Here is a 22,917-nt window from a genome sequence, read left to right on the forward strand (position 1 = left end):
TTTTTTAATGCAGCAAATCAAGTTAATACACAATTTTAATATATTGTTTAGTATGTAGTTTAAAATTCAGCGAAGTATTTATTGCATAAATTGTCGCAAATTTTGAATATAAATAGCATCCGTGAGATTGCATTTATGGAATATATTTTATATCAATTTATGAATACTTTGTATTATGATTAGAGAATAACGGATAGATGTTATTTGCATATGGCTACAAATACATTTGAAATACTTGAAATAATTATGTCAAATCAATTGTTATAAACATTATTGCAATTGGAATTTTTGCTTTGTTTTAATTAGACCGTAGACTTTTTGTTACCTATATTTTTTGGAACAAGGGATTAAAGTTGAATTAATTGTTCAAATAAAACACGTTTGGTATTTTTAATGTACACATACAATTCAATTTTTTACAAAAGGCTTTACAATAATATCATAGTTTTTTGTACTTTAATTTGATTCACAATATTCTAAATATCTTTCATACATTTGAACTTTCTGTATAAAATATGATTAATAATGATAACATAACATATGTGCAAATATATATATATATATATATATATATATATATATTGCTTTTGATCTATTTAAGTTAATACAATTCAGTTAAATATATTGGCATACATGTACATATTCAATGCAGGTATCATTTGAGTATCATACATAGTAGTCTAATTTAATTTGGTGGTTTTATTTCGGAATGTGTGCTCCTTCTGGTCGAAAACCGTTTTCGTCGGCGACAAAGTTGACGGTGTATTGCTGTCCATCAGGTGCCACCCAGGTGTAAGAGCCGCGGACGGAGATTGCCTCGTTTTCGGTTCCGGCGTTCTGCAATTGAGCTTCTTCTTGGCGGTTGGTTCCGTCGCTCAGCTCGTAGCTAGATAGTAATAAAAAATTATAGACTCAATGAAATATATTATATAAAGGGCAAATTTACAATTAACAGTCTATGAGGCATTTTATAAATGATAATGATGATGGAAATGGCACAAAAACGGATATAGAAATATTATCCGGGCCAGCGGTGGCGATATCGGTTAGAACTTGGGCTAGCGCCAACTAGTTCCGGGTTCGCTGGTTCGATTCCCGCTACCGCCGTAGCCCGACATCAGGCAACTTTGATGTCAAATTTTCACTTGAGGTTATAGATCAAAATATAATTTCAAATGGAAAATCGTTCTTCGTAAACATAGCTGCATCATTCAATCATATGATAACTATTAGACGTAAGAGCTGATATAAACCCCATACATAGGAGAATGGTAAACCGATAGGTTGCTTCTCATAAAAATACGTTCGGTCACATAAGTCTTCAACAAACAGCTTATAGCACATGTAATGTAAGAGTTCTGATTGTTGTTGAAACCATAAAAAAGAAAAAAAAATTATCCGATGTTAGTTCGTTGTTGTTATTTCATATTGTAAAAAGCCAGAAGATAATTTTGTTTTTACTGCAGCATATATTTTTTAAGACGACTATAGAATAAAAAACAGCAAATGAATTGATTTCATCCAATGAAACGGAATTTTTGTGCATTATGCAGATAAATTGATTCTTATAAAATAAAATGTTAGTTTGTTTCGATTTTCTTTGAATGAGATGAAAAGATAAAAACATTTTTTAATATTTTATGAACTATACATTAATTAAAATAAAAATACACTTCTCGGCCACCCATACGCGTGCACACAATTGCACATATATACCAATTTTTTCAAATTTGCTCGTTTTATGTGCAAAAATATTCTTGAAAATAATTGCAGACAATTTTCAGCATATGTTATAATATATATAATATATAATATATGCATTAGGGTGGTCCTTAATATGGATATTTTCGAATATCTTTGCTACCAAAGGCTCAAATGCTTTGAAATTAATAAAAATAAAAATCACAAGTGCTAAAGTCTTCTATCACAGATGGCGCAAGAATTTACTTAATGACATATGTTAATAATAAACGTACAAAACTTTAATTGAATTGCGGACTATCTAAACATTAATATTAAGAACTAAAACTTTTAGAGATTTTTTAAATTAATTTGGAAGCATTTGAGCACTTGGGAGCAAAGAAATTCGAAAATGTCCATATTAAGGTCCACTCTATTATACATATATGCATATATATTCGTACAGAAAACAAGATTTCTGTGCTAGATTTGGACGACAAATTTGGAATTCGAATATGTTGTTCGGAAAAATGTTTGTTAAGTTGAAGTTGTTTGTAAATTTTATTTCCAATTACGAGACATTACTGTGTATTTGCGAAAACCACCTAATTCAAGTTTGTCAGTTTGTACTTCAAAACTATTCTTTTTGTTTGTAATTAATTTGCGATAATCACTGAGCAGTAAATGAAATTTGTTAATTTCTTTTTACAGAATGAAATATTTCAAACATAAACAAAAGTACAAATTCAATCAACGCTAAATGCTAATACTATTGCGTAAAGCTTATATTCTACTTTAAGGTGTTTTGTTCATATCGCTTTTTATTGTTGTTATTTAGGATTTGTTACCTACTGAAGTTTTTATTTTATTAACTTCCCGTAGTACACGTTAGAGTAATAGCAAAAAAAACGAAAATGAAAACTTCTATATATCTTTGTCTAAAAAAAATTGTGTATTAGGATCATTAGACTTACGCACATCAAATTATCAAATATTTTATAGAGATTTTAGTAATAAGTACAAATTTTGTTCATATTTCTATGGGTTCCGTACCAATGTTTATCCGTTAGAATGCGACTAAAAGCGGCGTTACGCGCTTTTATATTTCGTCTCTAAAACAGCTTCGCTAATTTTCAGCAATTAGCATTAAGACACAATACCGCCAGGCTTCACTAGTTTTCTTCATGTTTAATACAAAAACTGCTTATGTTCCAAAGTATATTGTAACGTAAGATGCAAAATGTAATTTTCTCGAATTAACTACCACTGGGTGCCTCAAGTCTTAAGTGGGCTGGAACGATCGACTGTCGTTTCTCCATAAATCTGATATTTTAAGAACCGAATAATCACTATGTTTTGCATACAAGTAATTGATCTTCAGTAATGAATACAAGTTAGTGTCTTTACTGGGTAAACATACTAACAGATGTAATAATAATAATCTTCATGCGCTCATGGGAGATGATGCAATGAGGCTGTCGAATATTATAAAAAGTTGTACACGGAATAAAAGTGTGATGGTACAACATAGCATTTGACATTTACTAAGTGAAGGCAAAGTTTACAATAACTATAAGAATATTATAATACATACTCGCCACTTTACGTTTATCTAATACATTTTAATTGCTGTGAAGTTGCCAGATGCGTAATTGGTACCTAACTAACATGACTGTTGAAATGTTGACATTCAGTTTTTTTTGTAATATCAATAAACTAAATATTGGAAAGTAATTATGAAATTACTGAGCAACTACATCGAGAATATATAACTGTCAAATTAATTGATGTGAGCTGTTGTTGACATCTTCGTATACCAAAGAATCATCCGCAATAGTATGTCAAGGCTCACTTAACATTTGAAAATTGCTAATATATACCTTATTTATTACAAAATTGATATTTAATTACACGTGTACACATCATACATACGCATATATATATATATATATATATATATATATATATATATATATATATGTCTTTGTTATTTCTATTATTTCCAACCGATTTTTTAAATTCTTATTCATAGCATTAATACGCATGCAAGTCTTTAGCAATTTTGTTGGATTACTCATATAATACGTATATAATGTATAAAATGAACTATTTTAAATTTGTGTGTCTGTGTGTGAGTGCGTGTTGATTCTTACATGACTTCAATGAGATTCGAAGAAATTATTTGAAAAGCAATTATATTCACGTTAAACCAATGAAAGATGTAGAAAATAAAATATGACATAATACCGAATAAGTTATCAAAAATAGGCAATATTGCTGAATAATGCACAATGATCCTGAACAGTGTTTCCAACCGATTGGAATTATGAAGCTTACAGTGCGTGTTATTCAAAGTAATTGAGAAATATTTAACCTCTCGCTAAATAATAATAAAATATGATTTTTAACCCTTTTGCTACAGTTGTCATCCGCATGACGTGCTGCGTGTACGGGTGTCGTCCCTGGACGACATGTTTGTCTTTGCCTCAAGATCTATCATTATGAGTTCAACATTTGAGAATTTGAGCGTAAGTTTCAATTTTTCAACAAATTTTTATTAATAATGATAGAAATATCTTAAATTACATAGTTGTGCTTGTCCGTTCAGTAGTGCAACTGAGCGGCTCGCCCCTTCCGTACAGCAGCGACAAAGGGATAAATGATGCAAATGATGAAATTCAGTGTAAAATGATCAGAATTGGGCAAAGGGTTAGCGTTCGTATATTTTAGTGTTAAAAATTATTTAAACTTACGCGAATTTGTAACCGTCGACGCCAATGTTATCGCTGTCGTAACGCAGGATCTCCACTTCTTTCTGGGGACGAGCTGCCACCATGGCGATCAGTAAAGCTGCTACGATGAACTGTAAATTCAATAAATATGTAATGTAATATTAGTTTGTGCTGAAATCAAGTAATAACTAGATATTACTAATAACAATTCTGATATTTTTAACTAAAATTGCGTTTTTTTTAATTTTGGTTACAGTTTTTGATTGAACAGATTTGCACACATACATTTTTACAACATATTTTAAAAGCTGAAAATACATTTTTAAAAGCTAAAATAGTACACTACTATCTCACTTTGTTTTACAATAAATTGATTTGAAAAGCAATTGGAAAAGTAATTTGCCAAATAAATTGATATATTGCATTTAAATATGTTTACCAGATATACGATTATTTTATTTATATAAAAATTTTTGAAACAAAAATATTTATATATATATATATACAATATAATATATTAAATATTATATTATTTTATATATTAATATTAAATATAATATTTGATATATTATAGATATATTGAATTCACATAGTGCACTTTTAACTATATATATTTATATATACCTACCGCTTTCATTTTTGTAGTGTTTGTAATTAACTTTTTACCGCAAATGGTAGCAAACTGCGTTTGTTTTTTAAATTGCACTATGTATTTTTGTCTTGTGCAGTTTGCTTATATATCGACGGAAAGTATCGTGTCTCATCTTCTCATAAGCCGCTCTTTTTCTTGCCAAATGCATTATGATAACTGCAATGATGTAATACAAGTTTCCTCCAATACACACACAAGCATAAATTCATTAGGCATATACAATGCTAATTTAAAACCAGCACTTGCCGTCTTATAAAGTTCATGAGCATATTATTATAACTACGTTTAGGAATTAAAACTTAAATTACTCATTTATTATTAATAAGCTTTCTATTAATGGATAATATAAACTAGACTTATATGTCATTGTGCCTTGAGGTGAGGAAAATCCTGGAAATTTCAGTTGCAGTTCCATTTTATTAACTTCCCCTACGGGAGTAGGTAGTTATAGTAATGGGTCAAAAATCGAAAATAAAAATTTTTGCATATCTTCACGTTTTGACGGTTTCTGAACATTTTGGCATACCTCAGAAAAAATGGATGTGTGTGTGTTTTGTATGTCCGCATTTTTTCGTCCACGTTTTCGGGCGCACGGGTTTTCGATTTCTTTTGATAGGGAGATGTGGTGATTAGTTTTTGGCAAAGGCAGGTCTAGTCGTTACGGAGATACGAAGCAAAGAGTGCGGAAAATACTAATCGAGTTTTTAAGAGAACGGAGTATTCGATTTGAATGATCTAAAAAAACATTCAATTTGTAACGATTGGGAGAAGAGGTCATTAGTTTTTGGCAAAGACAGGTGCAGCCATTTCGAAGATACAGAGCTAAATGTGCAAAAAATGGCAGTTTTTGTGAGAACTAAGCGTCCGATTTGAATGATTTAAAGAACTTTCTGTTTGTTTTAACAAAATAATTGCTTTTGGAAAAAAAACTGTTTCAATTTTTTTTTCAAAGCTGGTGAAGTAAATTTTTATATACAAATTTTAAATTTTTGCACTTTATCTTCCACATTTTATAATCTTTGCTATATACCTTTGATATTGCGTATTTTTCCAAGAACGAAATTTTTTTGTCCTTAGTGAGTACCAAATTTTTCTTGCATTATTCAAATTTTCTAATCCGTTTTTCTGAAAACGTGTTACTATTCGTTTTCAGCACGCGCAAACAGTAATCAATTTTTCCTATGGAATGCCTAAATGATTAGAAGATCTTTATTTAAAAAATAGAACAATTAAAAATAAAATATGATTAATTGGTTTGTATTGAAACTATAGTATGTAAAATATTCATATAAAACTATTTTTTTTTCAGAAACGATGGATTATCCAGAGATATTTGAATATATAATCAAATCCAATTTAAGAGATAGTTATTTGTTACCGCAGGATGCTTTGAACGAGGTATGAGATTTTACTTTTGAAATTTTTGTTTATATTGTTGTTCAAATAGTTAAAAAAAAAATAGCACATATGTCATTGTTGTAAATTGTTAGTATTTTGTATTTACAGTACATCAGCATTATTTCTATATTATAATACTAGTTGTTTGCATAACACAAGGGCGCAACACAATGTTTAATGATGGATTTTATCAATATAGTAATTACCGTAGTTGGCATAAAGGTAATTTTTGAAACTGTATATATATATTATATATATATATATACAGTTTATATATAATATATATATATATATATATATATCAATATATATACATATATATATATATATATATATATACAGTTTCAAAAATTACCTTTATGCCAACTACGGTAATTACTGTATTCACGCGTCAATCCATATAATATAAAGAAAACTAAATTATGTTTCTAATTGTATAACAATTTAATAGGCTTCCAAACATTTAGGGCACTAAATTTATTTACATTCAGTGTGAAAAATACGCAAAAAAAATTGTAGGTCATAAAAACTGCATTCAAATGAGAAGTTTTTATTGATGATTTTTGTGAACAAGGATATGAATGTGAATTATCATTTTATTATTAAATTTATCTTTACTTATTGATCTGGCACATACTCGAGTAGATTATCTATCGATCTATTTCAACTTGTATTTTAACATCAATATCAATAAACCTAAATATAAACACATACACACATGCACACACACTCATTTATATATATGCAGTAATTACTTGGTAGTGATTACAACAATTGACATTAAAAATAATATACCATATATTTATATAAAAGATTTATGTAAAAAATGCACATGTATAGACATTTTATCCAAGCAGAGACTTCAATACTTCGGGTGGTATTATTTCATTTTCAAAACCGTTTTTCTCAATTTCGCCTCCTTCTAGTCCAGGAAGGCCAGCCAGTGGTCCAACTTCATCATTAATATCAAAGGTAGCGTCGTTTTCATTAATTGATTTGTGAATGGTCTTGGCTCGATATCCATTCACATCTGCATAGTAGTAAACGGTTGATATGGCTCCGGAGGGCGTCACATACTTATATCTACCAAAAACCATCAACCCACTAGATTTGCTGTCCCAGTATCCCACTTCATCCCTCGATGATTTGTTTGTGTATGTAGTGCTGAAAAATATTATTTCCAACTTTACTATGTTTCTTAAAGGATTTGTTCTAATAATTTGCCACCTGTTTATGGGCAAATACTTTATGTATTTTATTTATATTTGGTTTGAAAGAATTAGTAATATGTTAGTGGATGAGAATGAAAATTATATTGCATATGAATGTATTTGTATCAACATAAAATGTATCAAATACTCATATGACAACACACATATTGATGTGTGAATGTAATGTAGCACTGTGCAAACTTTCGTAGTGTGTCATTTGAGATAGTTTAAAAATGAGTGTGGAAGTATGTCTATATATATATATATATATATATATATATATATATATGTCTATATATATATATATATATATATATATACTAGCTGACCCGGCAAACGTTGATACGTAAGGTATATTCTAAACAATATCTAGAGAATCAAAAAAATAAATACATTTAGTGTATAAGGATGTGTTGTTTGAATGCTATATACAATGAGGTATTATAAAAATAATAAACCCCATTAGTTAATCTATATTTTGTCAATACAATCAAACTGGAAGTTTTATACACTTTCTATAGAAAACATGGTATAATTCAATCCAAGTGTTTTTTGGTCTTTCGACTTATTGATTACGTTTCAAATTTTTCAGATTTTTTTGGATTCAGAATTTTGTGTATAATTGTAAATAATACTAATAAGCTTATACAAAATTTTCAAATTACTGCGAAGAGAGATAGAAAATTAAGCATTTCTTCTTTGACCTGCTTTTTGAAAAGTTTCAAATAACATTCGGTGTATTAAAGTATATTTAATAAAAAGTATATGTGTAGACCAGGACGAGGCACAAAGGTCCAATTTGACTTTGAGCAAATATAAACTATACTATGGAAACCAAACCAATTATATCACAACAAATAACACATTTCAAACGAACTATTATCTGACTACGTTTAGTGAAACTGCCAGCTACTTAATAATTGTAGAAATGGGCTTTTTTAATATCTTTCAAAAATAAGTTAACTTGGAACGGCCAGGTGACAAACAGGTTTAATGTCTTATTGTATTTTTAAAGGTATTTTACAAAATAATTACATTTTTAACTAAAGCTAAAAAACTACCAACGAAAGAAAATACTTTTATTATGGATTTTCAAAGATTACCGTTTATCTCCCGATAGCAAAGTTTTCAAATCAGGGTTATAGCTGGTTATACATGTTTTTTCCTCTACTTTCAAATATTGTTGTTAAACAATGCTCAACTTTACTGGTTTTTGACACATCGCAGGTGGACCTTTTTAACCCCGGACCTTAATACATTACTATCTATTCTTCGATAAATTCTACGAAGTTATAACTGGGAAAATGTTATTCGACAAAATGTCCCTTTGATTGATACCAAACTTAGATTCTGAATTTAAATAACATAAATAAAAAAATAATATAACCTAGAAAATGTTTTATAAATACCAATGAGTATATAATTATACAAATGAGATCTTTCAGAAAATATGATTTGCAAAAAAAGAGTGCTACAACGCCAAAAATCCATCGAGAGCTCCATTTTTATATATGATATTTATGAATGTTTTTTTTATTCGATTTAAATGATTTAATAAAAAAAAATTAGTTAATATATTTTTATACAAAATCGATAGTAAACAAACAATTCTTAGTGATTAAAAGTAAGAATTAAATTTTTCACAATCTACGGATTTGCACTATCACACAAATTTAGTTCTCAAATTTAGTTCATTATTTAATTTGTCTCTAAATATCTCCGTAAATTATTAAAAGACTTTTATTATTTGCGTTACATTATTTTCAAAATAATAGTTTTTTGTTCTCTCCATAAAAATTGATTTTACAAGATTTTCAGAAATTTATTTTTTTAATTTTTTAGAAAGTTTATGTAGCTAATTCGCGCTTTCCACTTTGTTGAATTAATTTGATTTATAGTATATAATATTACATATGTTATAAATATAACATGTTTAATATATTTAGTTTAATAACATTTTTATTTTTAGTTTCAGGAACATTCACCTATTACATTGCTAGGTCGAACATAGCTGCCTGTATTAAATTAGAATTTACGGACCTATGAGAAACTGACAATGAGATTCATATAGATGTCACAGGTACGAAATTTTAAATTACATACACATATAATTATATGTGTATATATATATACTAGCTTGACCGGCAAATGTTGTTTAGCATTAAAAAATATTTCTTAGTATGAAAAATAATTACCTGATTGTGAATGAAGAAGTGGTGATATATAAGTAAAAGAAGCAAAAGAAGAAATTGAATAGATGCTTTACCTACTGTAACGCGCATGTCTTATATAAATATTCCTAGAACATATTACTAGTCATTGTCTAATCTGAAATTGATTTCATTTAAATTAAATTGATACATTTGGATATTCAAGGTTTTTTATATATTATTAATTAATTTATTAATTTTTGAATTAAGAAGTGAAAACCAAACTTCCATTTTTGTTTTATGATTATGATGCGGCATGTCTAGTGAATCGAGTAAGATTTCAAAAACTCAAAAATTTACAGCTTTGCGATAGATTTGTATGGTACTTAGTTTCCTCACACTTTTTTAATCTTCAAGTTGTAATATATAAGCCTGTCATAAACTATGTACTGTGCGTGCACATAGGAAAATATTTGTACAATAGGATAACCCAGCAAATCAGATTATGCAAGAATCGATCGATAATTTGATGATTTAGTTTATTCGATAATGACCTTACCGAATAGAGTAGATAAATTTCAGCTTTTCAATAATCCCTGAAAAATCTTGATCAAAATTCAATGAAAGACGTTCACAAAAAAGATGATGATTGATCAGTTATTGGGCTATATAAAAATAATTAGATTGTTAAACTGACTGTTATGAAATAGGAATTTTTCGTAAGACCGTATAAATTTAGATTTGTATAAAGTTTTTCAATAAATTGCAATAAATCGTGTGATCTTTTCAATCTTCGATCACTAGCCTTCTATTCTTATGTCGCCCACCACATCACTCCTTCACCAGCCCTTGATAAAAATTAATTTTTCATTTAAGAAAAATTTATGCTTTTTCTTAATTTTTTAAAATTACGTCAAAAATAAATAAAATTCGTCAGACTGCACTTGAGATGAAAAATTATTTGATTACTATGACTTTTATGAATTAGGGGTTAGTGGTAAAAGGTGAAAATTTAGGGCTGTATCTGTTTCTGAATCAATTATTAAAAGTTCAAAAACTAAAAAAAATAAATCTTAAGGATGACCAACCCTTCCCACTTAAAGACACAACAAATAGAATTGTTTCAAAATAGATGTTGGCAAATTCTCAGTTATATTAATGGCGATTATAAAATTTCATAACAATCGGTCTAACCGTTTTGGAGGAGCATTGCAATGAGAGTCATGATACGAGAATTATATATATATATATATATATATATATATATATATATATATGTATTTGATGTCAAGGTTTCTAGACACTAATACATTTATATAAAGACAGTATATAAATATAAAATGTTGAGTATAAATATTATGAATCACAATCATACGAAATAAAAATGAGTATAATTTTTACTAAAAAGATACTTTATTACCTCGTTCTGTATAATTCCCTTTTTTCATTAATAGTCATCGTTGATGCACATTGTATACACCATATTCCGAGCACCACTTTAATCTGCAAGTAACGTACGTTTTTGAATGATAATAAAAATCATAATAACGGCTGAATACTTATTAAAATTAAAATATTATAATATAACAGAATGAATATACAGACTGTTTGGTAAATTTCTGTTAATTATCTCAAATTAACTTGAACTTAGATAGTAATTATAGTATTATGAATATTCACCAATAATTTCGTCATGGTCAATGTTACTTTATTTTGATCGTCCAGTTCAGTCGTTAGCGAAGCATTGACTGCAAAACTGGTACTTAAAAATGCATGTATGCAACTTCACTATAATATATATATATATATATATATATATATATATATATATATATATACATTCATTTATAGTCGTTAATTCACACAAAGTTCACAAATATATATAGGGACAACGAAATCTGCGTACCGGTGTATATGTGTATATTACCTTTGTGAAGAAGGTTTACTGCTACAATAAGGATAAAACGATAATGGAATCTTTCGATTGATATCGAATATAATAAAAGTATACATTTTGCTTTGCGAATGCAATTTTCTTTCATTCGTTGTTTCTCATATATTCTTTATTCACATGTACATTATGTACAAACGAAGGATACTTCAATGTATTCACCATTGTAAATAAAATTAGTTTAGTAATAACGAAAATTGTTAAAACTTTCCAATTTCTAACAAAAATTGTTCGAGCCTCACAAATGATACATCTAGCTTTTCTACCTAGATGTAATAAAATAAATTTACTCTAAGTACTAAGATAGTTTTTAAGAAATTCATCCTCAGTCTGTACGTATACCTTGACCCATTTGCATCTAATACAACTTACTAAAATTAAAACCATTACATTTCTACAAACAATTTCTGAACTAGTTATTATCTTCCATTCAGTTCTTTATTATTTCAGGTCTGATATAGCCTTTGTGATAATTAATTATATCTGGTCCTTCGGGATAATAAAGTGTCCGTGTGTATTGGTTTTTTAATTGACTTTTTTAATAAACATTGCGCCGGGCGCTTACAAAAATAAAAAATCTAAATTCGTAATTAACCAACGAAATTATTTCGAACGGATTATTATAAAATATTTGTGTGCTTTTTTAAGATTTAATAATATTTAGTTAGGAAAAGTGTGTTCGAACGTCTAGTTTAACAGACTTTTATTTGATTGGAGTTGTTATAGGCAATGGAGATGTTTTTTACGAAAAGTTGTTTTTACCTTACGCTCTTGATAGTTCGAAACCACAGGGTTAAAAATATGAAAGATGACATTCTGCTCCTCAAATCTGGTTGAAATTGTGTTCTTTACTTTTTGCAAAACATGATATTAAGCATTTATGAATTGAACTGCCATATTTCTGCTTTAGTATTTTTTGGTAACGGCGGTTCATTTTGATCCATATTCATACTGTATGTAAATTTCATATATGTACTGTAGGAACCACCAATGACACCTCAAAATATGTAGAAGGTCCCACCGATGATACCAACAATTTGTAAGTTCTTTCTGCTGCTAACATAGCTGTTACCAAATCTGTGGAGGCCGATCAGTTAAACAGGCGAAGATCTTTGATATATTTGTTTATTTCATCACTTCTCCTACACTTTGCAAACAACTAACTTAAATAACTGAACTTGAATACGACTGAATATGATTAAATAAAATACGACTCCATTGATAAATAAAGTACGGCTGAGCTTATATTGATCTGACTGAAGACTGAAATCTGAACTCATATTTTATAGAAAACTAAATTACCACTAAGCTGGCGAATGCGTCAATGCAAGCCTTTTATGAGCTCGCCTTCAGGGTGACTTTGCATTCCTAGATAACAATATTTTATGACTTGTTCAATATCATTGTAGAGTGCAACATATTAGATGAGCCAATGCTTTATGCAAATTTTGTTGTTTGGAAAAGATTTTTATCAACAACACGTGCTGGGCTTGGTCAGGATATTGCGCTTACATTGTTGTATGTATGAGTAATCTACATATTACAAACTGCGTTGTTTGTATTCTGACCGTTATAGTGGTTTATATATTATTTAATTATTTATGGGTGCATACCCCTTACAGTACATATATTAGTATGTAATGATACTTCAAAAAAACCGCATATATATATATATATATATATATATATATATATATATATATATATATATATTGGTCTATTTGATATTGTATATAATGGCTAGTACTGCCTTAGGGCACAGGTCCGTTGGCTGAATTAAACTCCAACTCGATTCTGGGAAGAATAGTGTGAGAAGTTTCTCATTTTCATTTCACACTGAAGTGCCCAAAATAGAATATTTTCAATCGGAAACTTATTTTCGAAATATATTTTCAATTGAAAATGGACGTTGCTGCTGCACGATGTCAGGTTGTCCAGAGCGGGGTTTAAACTCACAACCTCGTCCACACGAGTCTGTGCGTAGCCCTATACTGCATTTTAAAATGTTTTGAATAATTTAATTTTTATTGCATTTGTTAGATACAAAAATATTTTTTAATTTTTTAATCTGTTTTTTATTATTCTTGAATTAATTGATAAACTTTTCAATTCAACACCCAATATGATAAATTCCAATAAAAAATTATTCAGTAGTTTCAAGATTCTGCTGTTCTCTTCCAATATACAAAAAATTGAATATTAGAGATATTGATATTTGTTAGTTATATCGCAACAGAAAGTTATCAAATTACCTAATCTTAATTTTTACAACAGAGTAAGTTTTTTTCACTATCAAAAAGACACTGATAGTAATAATTAGCGTATTTTATTCGAACATCATATCATCATATTACATATAAATGGAATTTAATATACAAGTTAATTTGTAACAAAATATGAAACTTATGCATAAGTATCAGTAAATGCGAACATGAATAGATAAAATATGGTTATAAAGCATGCATAGAAAACAGTTTCAGAGTGAATAAAAATGCATTTGGTTTTATAATAAATATTCTGAATTTGCGAACATAACATAATTTAGAGACTTTTGGATTAATGAATCATGTCTTCCTAAATGAAATTGGTTATAGTCTACAATTATATATACCCAAGTATATATAATAGTATGCATGAATGTATGTATCATGTATACATACCAGGTATTAATATTTACGATATTTATTTACCAATGTTAATACCCAGTAAACGAAATTCTTTTTAATTTTCACATTTTTATACGTTTGTTGTCATTCGTGTGTATGTGATCAAAAAATTTCAGTTTCGTCTTCAGTAAGTGATCAAAGAATTTGTTAAAATGAAAAATAATGCTTGCCATTATTGATAAGCTCGTTATATATTAAAATACTAAAATAATATATTTGGATATTATTTAAAATTATTATTTTCATGGTTTTTAAAATACAATTGTCTATGTAATTTGATGATTCACTGTATGTATGCTTGTCCAATTATAAGAAATATTTTTTTTAAATTTTGTAGAATTAAATTCACTTTCATATCTTTTGGTACAGCAATGGTTCAAAAGTATAATAAAAAAGATTTCAAAGTAATAGGGTTTACTAATTATTATTAAATTCTATGAGCTGTATGTTAAATTATTTTCGTTATAATGGTTATCACTTTTTAAGTGTTTTGCACTGAAGATGAAACTAAGTATAGTTTGAAATATACAGACATAATTTATAATAAACATATAAAAAAATAGGATTTCTTGAAGTTTTCGAATATTGGGAAGAACGCCAATCAAGTTTTGCTCATAGCAAAAGCCATAAGTTTTATTCATTAATTCTGAATTAAATACATATTATAACCTTAAAAACGAATGTTGAATATTTTACATGAGAAGCAATGAGTATATTACTGATTTATGTCATTCGTAATACTAAAAGTTAGTTAATTTTTCTTCGAACTCACGATCATGGCAAAAACTTAATTAATGATTGTATATAAGAATTTACAAATATTGCATCTAATATGCTTAATACTAATTATTGATTTTATTACAAATACTACAACATCGTAAAAATTTATAGAGGTATTGATCTTGGAACTTACTGGAAAGCCATTGAATTCATGCATTCTTAACAAAGTCAAATCTGATTGTCTCTTTAGAGATGCATTATTTATGTTGATGTATATCCTTATAACAAATTGTATAGATACTTTCAAATACTTTTAATTACCACTTTTTATGCTTTCATACTGAAATCATATATAATATCTTGCGATTATCTGTGTTTCTTGCATGCATTTCAAAATTAATACTTCAGTACTATGAAATTATGTTCCAATGATGTTTTTGATATGAAAATATTTCTACATGCTAGTAGAATTCAATAAGTTGAATTTGTCAAAAATACATTAGCATTTTTTCTGACTAATACCGTTTATATTACTAATAGTTTTTGTATATGCTTTCATCAATTCATTGTCTAAAATCAAGTTTTAATAAACTATTCAGAGAATAACATAAATCTTCAGGTACTAATCGTAACAAATAAAGCGCCTGAGCTTTTAGAGGCGACACTGCCGCATATTTTTGCACTGAGCTTTTGCAAACGAATTGTAGCCGCATATTTATTATTTTACACTATAGAACGCAAATTTTATTTTATTTTAGGGAAAATATAGCTTATTAAACATTACGATTTTTAAATAGTCCAAATATTTTTTCACTTATTTTTACATGCGTAACAGAAATCATTTAAGGCTTCTGACAACATAGCTGTAACCCAGTGTATCTTTTATATGTTATTATGTGCATGAAAACGTTAATTTCGCCGACGTTTCATAAAAAACGGGTGCATCGATTTTAAAAATTTATAAGTTGTTTGATAATTTGTAACTTGCTTTGGTCAGTTTTACATAATTATCGGTCGAGCCGTTGCTTTGCAATTAGAAATTCAACGTTTTTGCAAAAATCCTGAATTGATTTCGAAAATTTGAAAACTATTCTCATTGAAAAAAATTATAAGCAAGAAATCAATTTAGAAGGTAAAGATCTGTCAAGTCACTTGTTTGTATTTATCTGTTTTTTTTTCACTATTTTAAAAATTCCAAAGCTATTTGAAAGGTTACTTTTCAATTGACCAAAGAATTTCTTTATAATTAAGAATTTCTTTATAATTATAATATACAATTATTTAACACAGATAAATATAGCTAAGAGTAAAAATGCTAATAAAATTTTAAAAATTGTAAATTTTTGTAAAAAATTTAAAAAAAATTGCTAATTAGAAACTATTTGGTAGCATGCGATTCTTGTTGGTTTTGACTATTAAATGAAAAGTCTTCGACTTTCGGAATTAACAGTTGAGAACAATTTTTTTTTGAAAATTATGAAGCCGAAAAATTATTTGTTAGATTTCAATTATTATTGTTAAACTCGATTATTTTCATATATCGGGAAGTTCAGGCAACTTAGCTTAAGGCAAAATGCCAGTTACACTGTGTTTATATTGAATTCATTTATGACCAGGATATTAAAAATTATAAGCTAATTATAAGTATAATTTTGACAATATGCTTATTTAATTTGAGTATTTAATTATTATGGGTTGTTGTTAGGAGTAGAGCATTTTAATGGAAATAAAATATATATAATAAAATGTAAACTTGAAAGTTTTAAATTTCAGAGCGCTATTGACATTTTGAATTGTTTTATTAATATTGTTAATAATTTTGAATAAGTATTACGATAATTTACATTGTTAATTAATTTATTAACTATAATATCAACACATATTATTCCAAAGTGCGGATTACGTTTTTCCGTATGATATTAGGCGCAAGTAATACGTCTGATATAGTTGTAAAATTATAAATAAAATTTAATATGAATACTTTTTTGACAATGCGGATTAAAAATACTGCATGAATATAATAGAGAGGCCTTCTATATTTTATCAAATTATAAAAACTTGTTAAAAAATCAATTTTAATTTGCCCGACGAAATTCACAATCGATTATATTTATTCATTTAAAAAGATCGTACTATAATATTATGTGACTCTTATTTTTTTTAACAAATACGGTGTTATATTTGATTTGGTGTATATATTGGAACTTCAGTTAAAATTAAAATATTGTCTTCAAGACTATGTTTACTAACAGTAAGTCGTAGAAAAATAACTTCTAAAAAAAATTATTCTATCTTTGTTTATAAAAAATATTGTTTTATACTACGTATAACATACTATTGCAACACTATTTTTATTTATTGCATCTAATATACGTCAACATATAATAATAATAATAATGATATACCCTAATTTTATTGACCCATTTTTAAAATATCAGAAGCTGATTTAAACTGCAAAATACTAGTTATGTGGGTACTTAAAATAGTGGGTAAAAAAGCTTGTCCTACTGACGGCAAAAAACTAAACAACATGATCTAGTTGTAAACGTGAACTTCAATGAAAAAATATACGTGCATATAATATATTAACATGATATTTTGGAACTTGACTGTTAAAATTATCAAAACTTCTCGCAACTATAATTTATAATATAACTATAGTTTTGTAATATATATATATATATATATATATATATATATATATATATATATATATATATATGCAGCCTATTCACTATGCCGAAAATAAAATGAAATAATTTTAAATTTAATTTCTAAATATTGAGGTACTACATATAAAGAATGTACGTTAAATCTTTACAACAATATTGTACTTAATGTTTGACAATTTTATACAAAATGACTTTATAATCTTTCACTACATAAGTAAAATGTTTATACTACTGGTACTTATGGTGTTCATGAGCCAAAATAATTACTTACAATTGGTATTAATTTTTAAAAACAATAAACAGTTTTGCCTAATGCTTTGCAAGTGTAGAAAAATTTAGGTTTATTCTGAAATATTTATATTAGTACATTTTGATACTTCAGTACTCTCAACCAGATATTAATAGAACAATGTTATGGCAAGGCTATGTTTTATAAAGAACTTTCCATACTAAATATTGACAAAAGCCATGTGGTTGCTGTGCAGTCTAGAAACCGCACAAACGTCAAAAAACGATCTTAGATAACAGGGTCTTTCTGACCCAATTTTATAACATACAAGTGACGTTGCAGTTTATGTATAAAACGCCTGAATGCACAGCAAATACATGACATTTTAACAGTATTCAGTAGCATAATGTATGAAAGTTGGAGCGTAACATGGCCTTGTCATAACATTGGTCTGGTGGGCGGGAGAATCGGCCCATTAAAAAGATCTCTCTATACTTGGTAGGTATTTTACATAAACTTGTTATATTGATAATTGATCAATAAATTAGATATTTATTAAATTACAATATGGAAATTTCGATGGCTTTTTTAATATGTGTATGGTTATCAAAGTAGTTTTCAAAATCAAGTGGTTGAATCATATTTAGTACTATTGTGTAAACGCAAATAAATTCCTCGGATTCCTAATCCTAATGAGGTTTTTTTCTCATGTCAATCATTTATCGTGAAATATATGCGTATTATTATAATCCAAATTAGTGTATTATCATGAAATGTATATGACATTTAGAAACTTCAACGATAATTTTGAGCTGTTAAATTTTACATACTATTTCTATATTGCGTTTCGTATTTATGTAACTGGTATGTAACATGCTATTTGTAGAGAATATTAAAGCTTTAGTTTTCTGCATACTTTTTGACATTGTATTTCGTTGGGATAAAGAGGCGGATGAGATCTCAATTGTGAAAATGCGGTAGTTTTATTAATCGCAACTTATTTTTAATAAAACCTATAACTACAAGCCGTAATTGCACGGCGTTGATGGTTAAAAACAAACTCCTTAAAATGTTATGTGAAAAGGCTTATAATATTTCGAAAAAAATGAAGTAAAAAGTACATGGATTTGAAAAAAGAAACCTTGATTAAGTATTTCATGTGTAAGCTTAGTTGCATAATTGGTGAATGCTGCATCGAACAGTTGATTTATATTCGTTTTTGTAATATTTCGTATTTGGACTTAAAGATACAAATAATTTATGTATTACCTGTAATGTTAAATAATCAAAACAGAATTCTATAATTGGAAATGTATAAAGCTGAAACTTCCGAAAAAAATCTATTTTCTGTGTGCAAAGGGATAAAATCAACTCAATTTTTGCAAGATATAAATTTATAATTGGTTATTTACTCAATTTGTGATTCATAATACTATTGAGCTCATTGTCTAACTATATTCGGATTTGGTTGGGCCAGCATATAACATTTTTTTTATATTTTGATTATGTATTTATTTGTGATTTTTATCCTGAAATCTGTGTTTTGCTTCAAACAAAGTATCAGAAACTATTGATAGCTAAAATAGTATTATTTGATTGACTTTATTGTACGCAAGCTTGATATGCTTCTTACCAGTAAACCTACCGAATAATTTAACGAACGCGTGATGACGCTTTAACTTGAATGATTTTTCTTTTATAATTTATTATGGCAGTAATTGAATACCTGTCATATATCGGTAATTTTAGTAGTAAGGAATTAATCTTCCATGTAAGACCAATTTACATCTATTTTTATAACAGCTTTTTATCGACTATTGAATAATAAACAGATTTATTAGCAAATTTAATATATCAAATAAATACTCTTTACATGCGTCTTATATTAACGATATAAACACTTACGGATAAAAACGATGATTTTTATTACTAATTGTTTGTTGCCGTATGTTACAAAAACTAATTTTCATTATTATTAATGTTGGTTTCGATAATTATTAGTTGAGGTATCAGTCCCCAGCATTTTAATCGATTATCAACGTTTACTATCAAAATAGCTTTATATATACAATCGTGTATTGGTGAAATATTTACTTTTATATCATTGAATTTATTCAATATCCTACGGTATAACATATACTCGATTTTGTTAAACTAGCATGATAGTCCAATCGATAAAATGTATGTCATCGCAAGATTCGTGAATGTTATGTGAATCATCACAAACGGTCTATCAGCTAGACTGAAGGCAAACGCGCAGACCTCCATATATAATTTAGTGTTTCTTGACCACTCTATTGATATTATTTACAATTATCCTCATTTAAAATAAGCAAAATTATCCACATCCTTACTTTTTGTTACACATTTACAAATGCTTTACTGTATAGTATTTTCTACAGAAGTTAATGCAAATATTATTTTGGAGGACTGACTGACTGTGCGCTAAAATTGTTTCATTTGCTATTTAAATTATACATATGATTGATTCTTATATCAATAAACTGCTATTGCTCTTTCATTAAAAACAATAATTATGCTAGTTATATGAAATAAATAAGCGTACATATCTAATTATAAGTTTAAACATAAATATTAAAATAATAATGAAGCAAAATTTATTGCTAGTTTTTTTATTGTTATTATACTAATAAATAAAGCTAAGACTAAGTAATACTCTTATTGTTAGAGCAATATTTGTAACAAACATACATTGCCGTTCGCACAAGCTGGTATTGTTTATCAAACGGAATCATAAGAAGTTAGAATGAACCTATTGTACAAAACCTATACTAATTTAATTATATAAACAAACCCAAGCATATACAACGCGTTTCAACGTATAACATCTAATCAACGTCTTTATAGCGTTTTAATCAATGTTACTTGCACGTTATCATTGGAATGTCGTTTAGAACAACAAAAACGAAACCCTGGTTCTCCGCGCGTCTCCTTTCCCGCCACGATGGCGGGACATCCCGTACTGTCACATGGACGCGTCCGTCCCGCCCGAAGTGCCCGTCTTGCCGGCTTCTGTGCCCCCCACTGTTCCGCCGTCTTCACCGTCACGTGCGCCCAATCCGCCGCCTGCTGGACGATTCGCCGACGAAGCGAGCCCGCTGAAGTCCAACTTGTACTGAAATACATACATGACATATGAACAACGTCGAATTTTATTAAATTAACTCTCAAAATGTGTATTTGATATTGAAAACATTTATTTAAACGTGTAATATAAGTATTTGTTACAATATAGGTGACATGATTTTTGATATTAGTGCATAAGCATGTTTAGGCATGAATATTTTTAAAATAGAACTAAGTACATACTTCAATTTGATTTAACTAAAAATTAGTAATGAAAGGCATTAGCTTCTCGCTTAAATCTAACGCCTAAACACTTTAAAATTTTAGGCAATGCTAAAATAATTAAAATCATTTTCTGCCGCACCAAAAGTGATACTCGCACATAATGCAGTGATACCTCGCACAATGGACGCTGCGCATAAAAACTTTTTATTTCGGACGCGATTGTTCCAGACAACAGACTTTGCTTCGCATAATGTATGAACCGTTGTCATTTTTAGTCAAAAATACGTTGCCCAATTAGTTTAAAGAGTGGAATTTTCGCCCTCGCTGTGGAAGTATTCTTGCTAGAAAAAAACTCTCACATCATCTCGTTATGTTGTAATTCGCATGGACCCAAAGGCTTCGAGAAATTTTAGAAAGTGCATGATCAAAAATCGAGGAAGAAAAGACCAGTCAGCTGATTTCTAGTGTATAAAGTCAATAAAGGACTTTTTGGTCAAATAGAAAGAAGTGCAAGAATTCATAAATGTTTACTTTTCAAACATGACTGAAGCTTAAGAGATCAGAAAGTACAATGATAAGATTTCCTATCAGTTGCGGTAGGTTTTAAATAAGAAAGTAAAAGAAACAACTGTCGACAGTTTCTTTGAAAATTCCGAAGCTAAAAGAGTAAAAAAGGCAGCAGCACAATTCTGATAACAATTTATTTCGTAAATATTTTTTTAGTATTTTTTTGGTCTTAATTATATGTAAAAGAATCTTATTTCTTCGATCATATTTCAAACTGGCCAGCGGTGGCGATATCAGTTAGAACGTGGGCTAGCTTCAACTAATCCCGGGTTCGCTGGTTCGATTCCCGCTACCGACGTAGCCCGACATGAGGCAACTTTGATGTCAAATTTTCACTTGGGGTTATAGATCACAATATAATTTCAAGTGGAAATCGTCCTTCGTGAACATAGTTGCATCATTCAATCATATGATAGCTATTAGACGTAAGAGCTAATATAAACTATGTAAGAGAATGGTATACCTCTCATAAAAATGCGTTAGGTCATAAGTCTTCAACGAACAGCTTATCAAACATGTAAAGTAAGAGTTCTGATTGCTGTTGAAACAATAAAAAAAAAGAAAAAAATATATTTCAAACTAAAGAACGAATTAATTTTATTTTCATGTATTGTATGGAAAAACGCGTTTTGCATAGCGAATTTTCTGTATAACGATGTTTCTCTCGTAACGAATTAGGTACGTATTGGAAGGTATAACTGTAATAATGAAAAACAAAATTGTTAACACAGTTAATTAGTAATATGTACTTCAACACAGTGTAGTTCTGCATGAGAAATGCTAGTCACTTGCAAACACTAGTATTAATCTTATTAATTTGAGCAAAAATAAAACCATTATCGTGCCATTATCAAAAAATAAAATCATTATCAAATAATTGTTAGTTATCATCATTTTCGACCTTGGTTAATATTTTCAATATTCAAGACGTATCTTTAAAAAATGCTTGAATGAGGACCGACAATTATATCTTGAAG

At 28.3% G+C, this 22,917-nt stretch overlaps 3 protein-coding genes across 3 annotated transcripts in view; 1 reads left to right on the forward strand and 2 right to left on the reverse strand.

Moving 5' to 3' along the window:
- The window catches only part of LOC113375219 (small proline-rich protein 2H-like), a 74,358-nt gene that overhangs the window by 3,447 nt on the left and 47,994 nt on the right, over positions 1 to 22,917 (forward strand). Inside the window, exons 3-4 of the mRNA XM_026615163.1 lie at positions 6,374 to 6,462; positions 9,643 to 9,753. The gene's annotated coding sequence lies outside the window, so the exon portion shown is untranslated. The remainder of the gene's footprint in view (positions 1 to 6,373; positions 6,463 to 9,642; positions 9,754 to 22,917) is intronic.
- On the reverse strand, positions 600 to 5,107 carry LOC113374810 (flexible cuticle protein 12-like). Its single transcript, XM_026614775.1, has 3 exons — positions 5,041 to 5,107; positions 4,434 to 4,543; positions 600 to 886 (listed from the first exon to the last, which is right to left on the reverse strand). Exons 1-3 carry the CDS (start codon positions 5,047 to 5,049, stop codon positions 700 to 702), a joined length of 306 nt encoding a protein of 101 aa, XP_026470560.1. The 5' UTR covers positions 5,050 to 5,107; the 3' UTR covers positions 600 to 699.
- Positions 21,048 to 22,917, reverse strand: part of LOC113375218 (alpha-catulin) — a 42,353-nt gene continuing 40,483 nt past the window's right edge. The window contains exon 14 of the mRNA XM_026615162.1: positions 21,048 to 21,197. Within this exon, the coding sequence (XP_026470947.1) occupies positions 21,048 to 21,197 (150 nt within the window). The remainder of the gene's footprint in view (positions 21,198 to 22,917) is intronic.

Source organism: Ctenocephalides felis, unplaced genomic scaffold (assembly GCF_003426905.1).
Source record: "Ctenocephalides felis isolate EL2017-DRISC unplaced genomic scaffold, ASM342690v1 CF-g0.4_SCAFFOLD_01886, whole genome shotgun sequence".
In the NCBI taxonomy this organism is placed as follows: Eukaryota; Metazoa; Arthropoda; class Insecta; order Siphonaptera; family Pulicidae; genus Ctenocephalides; species Ctenocephalides felis.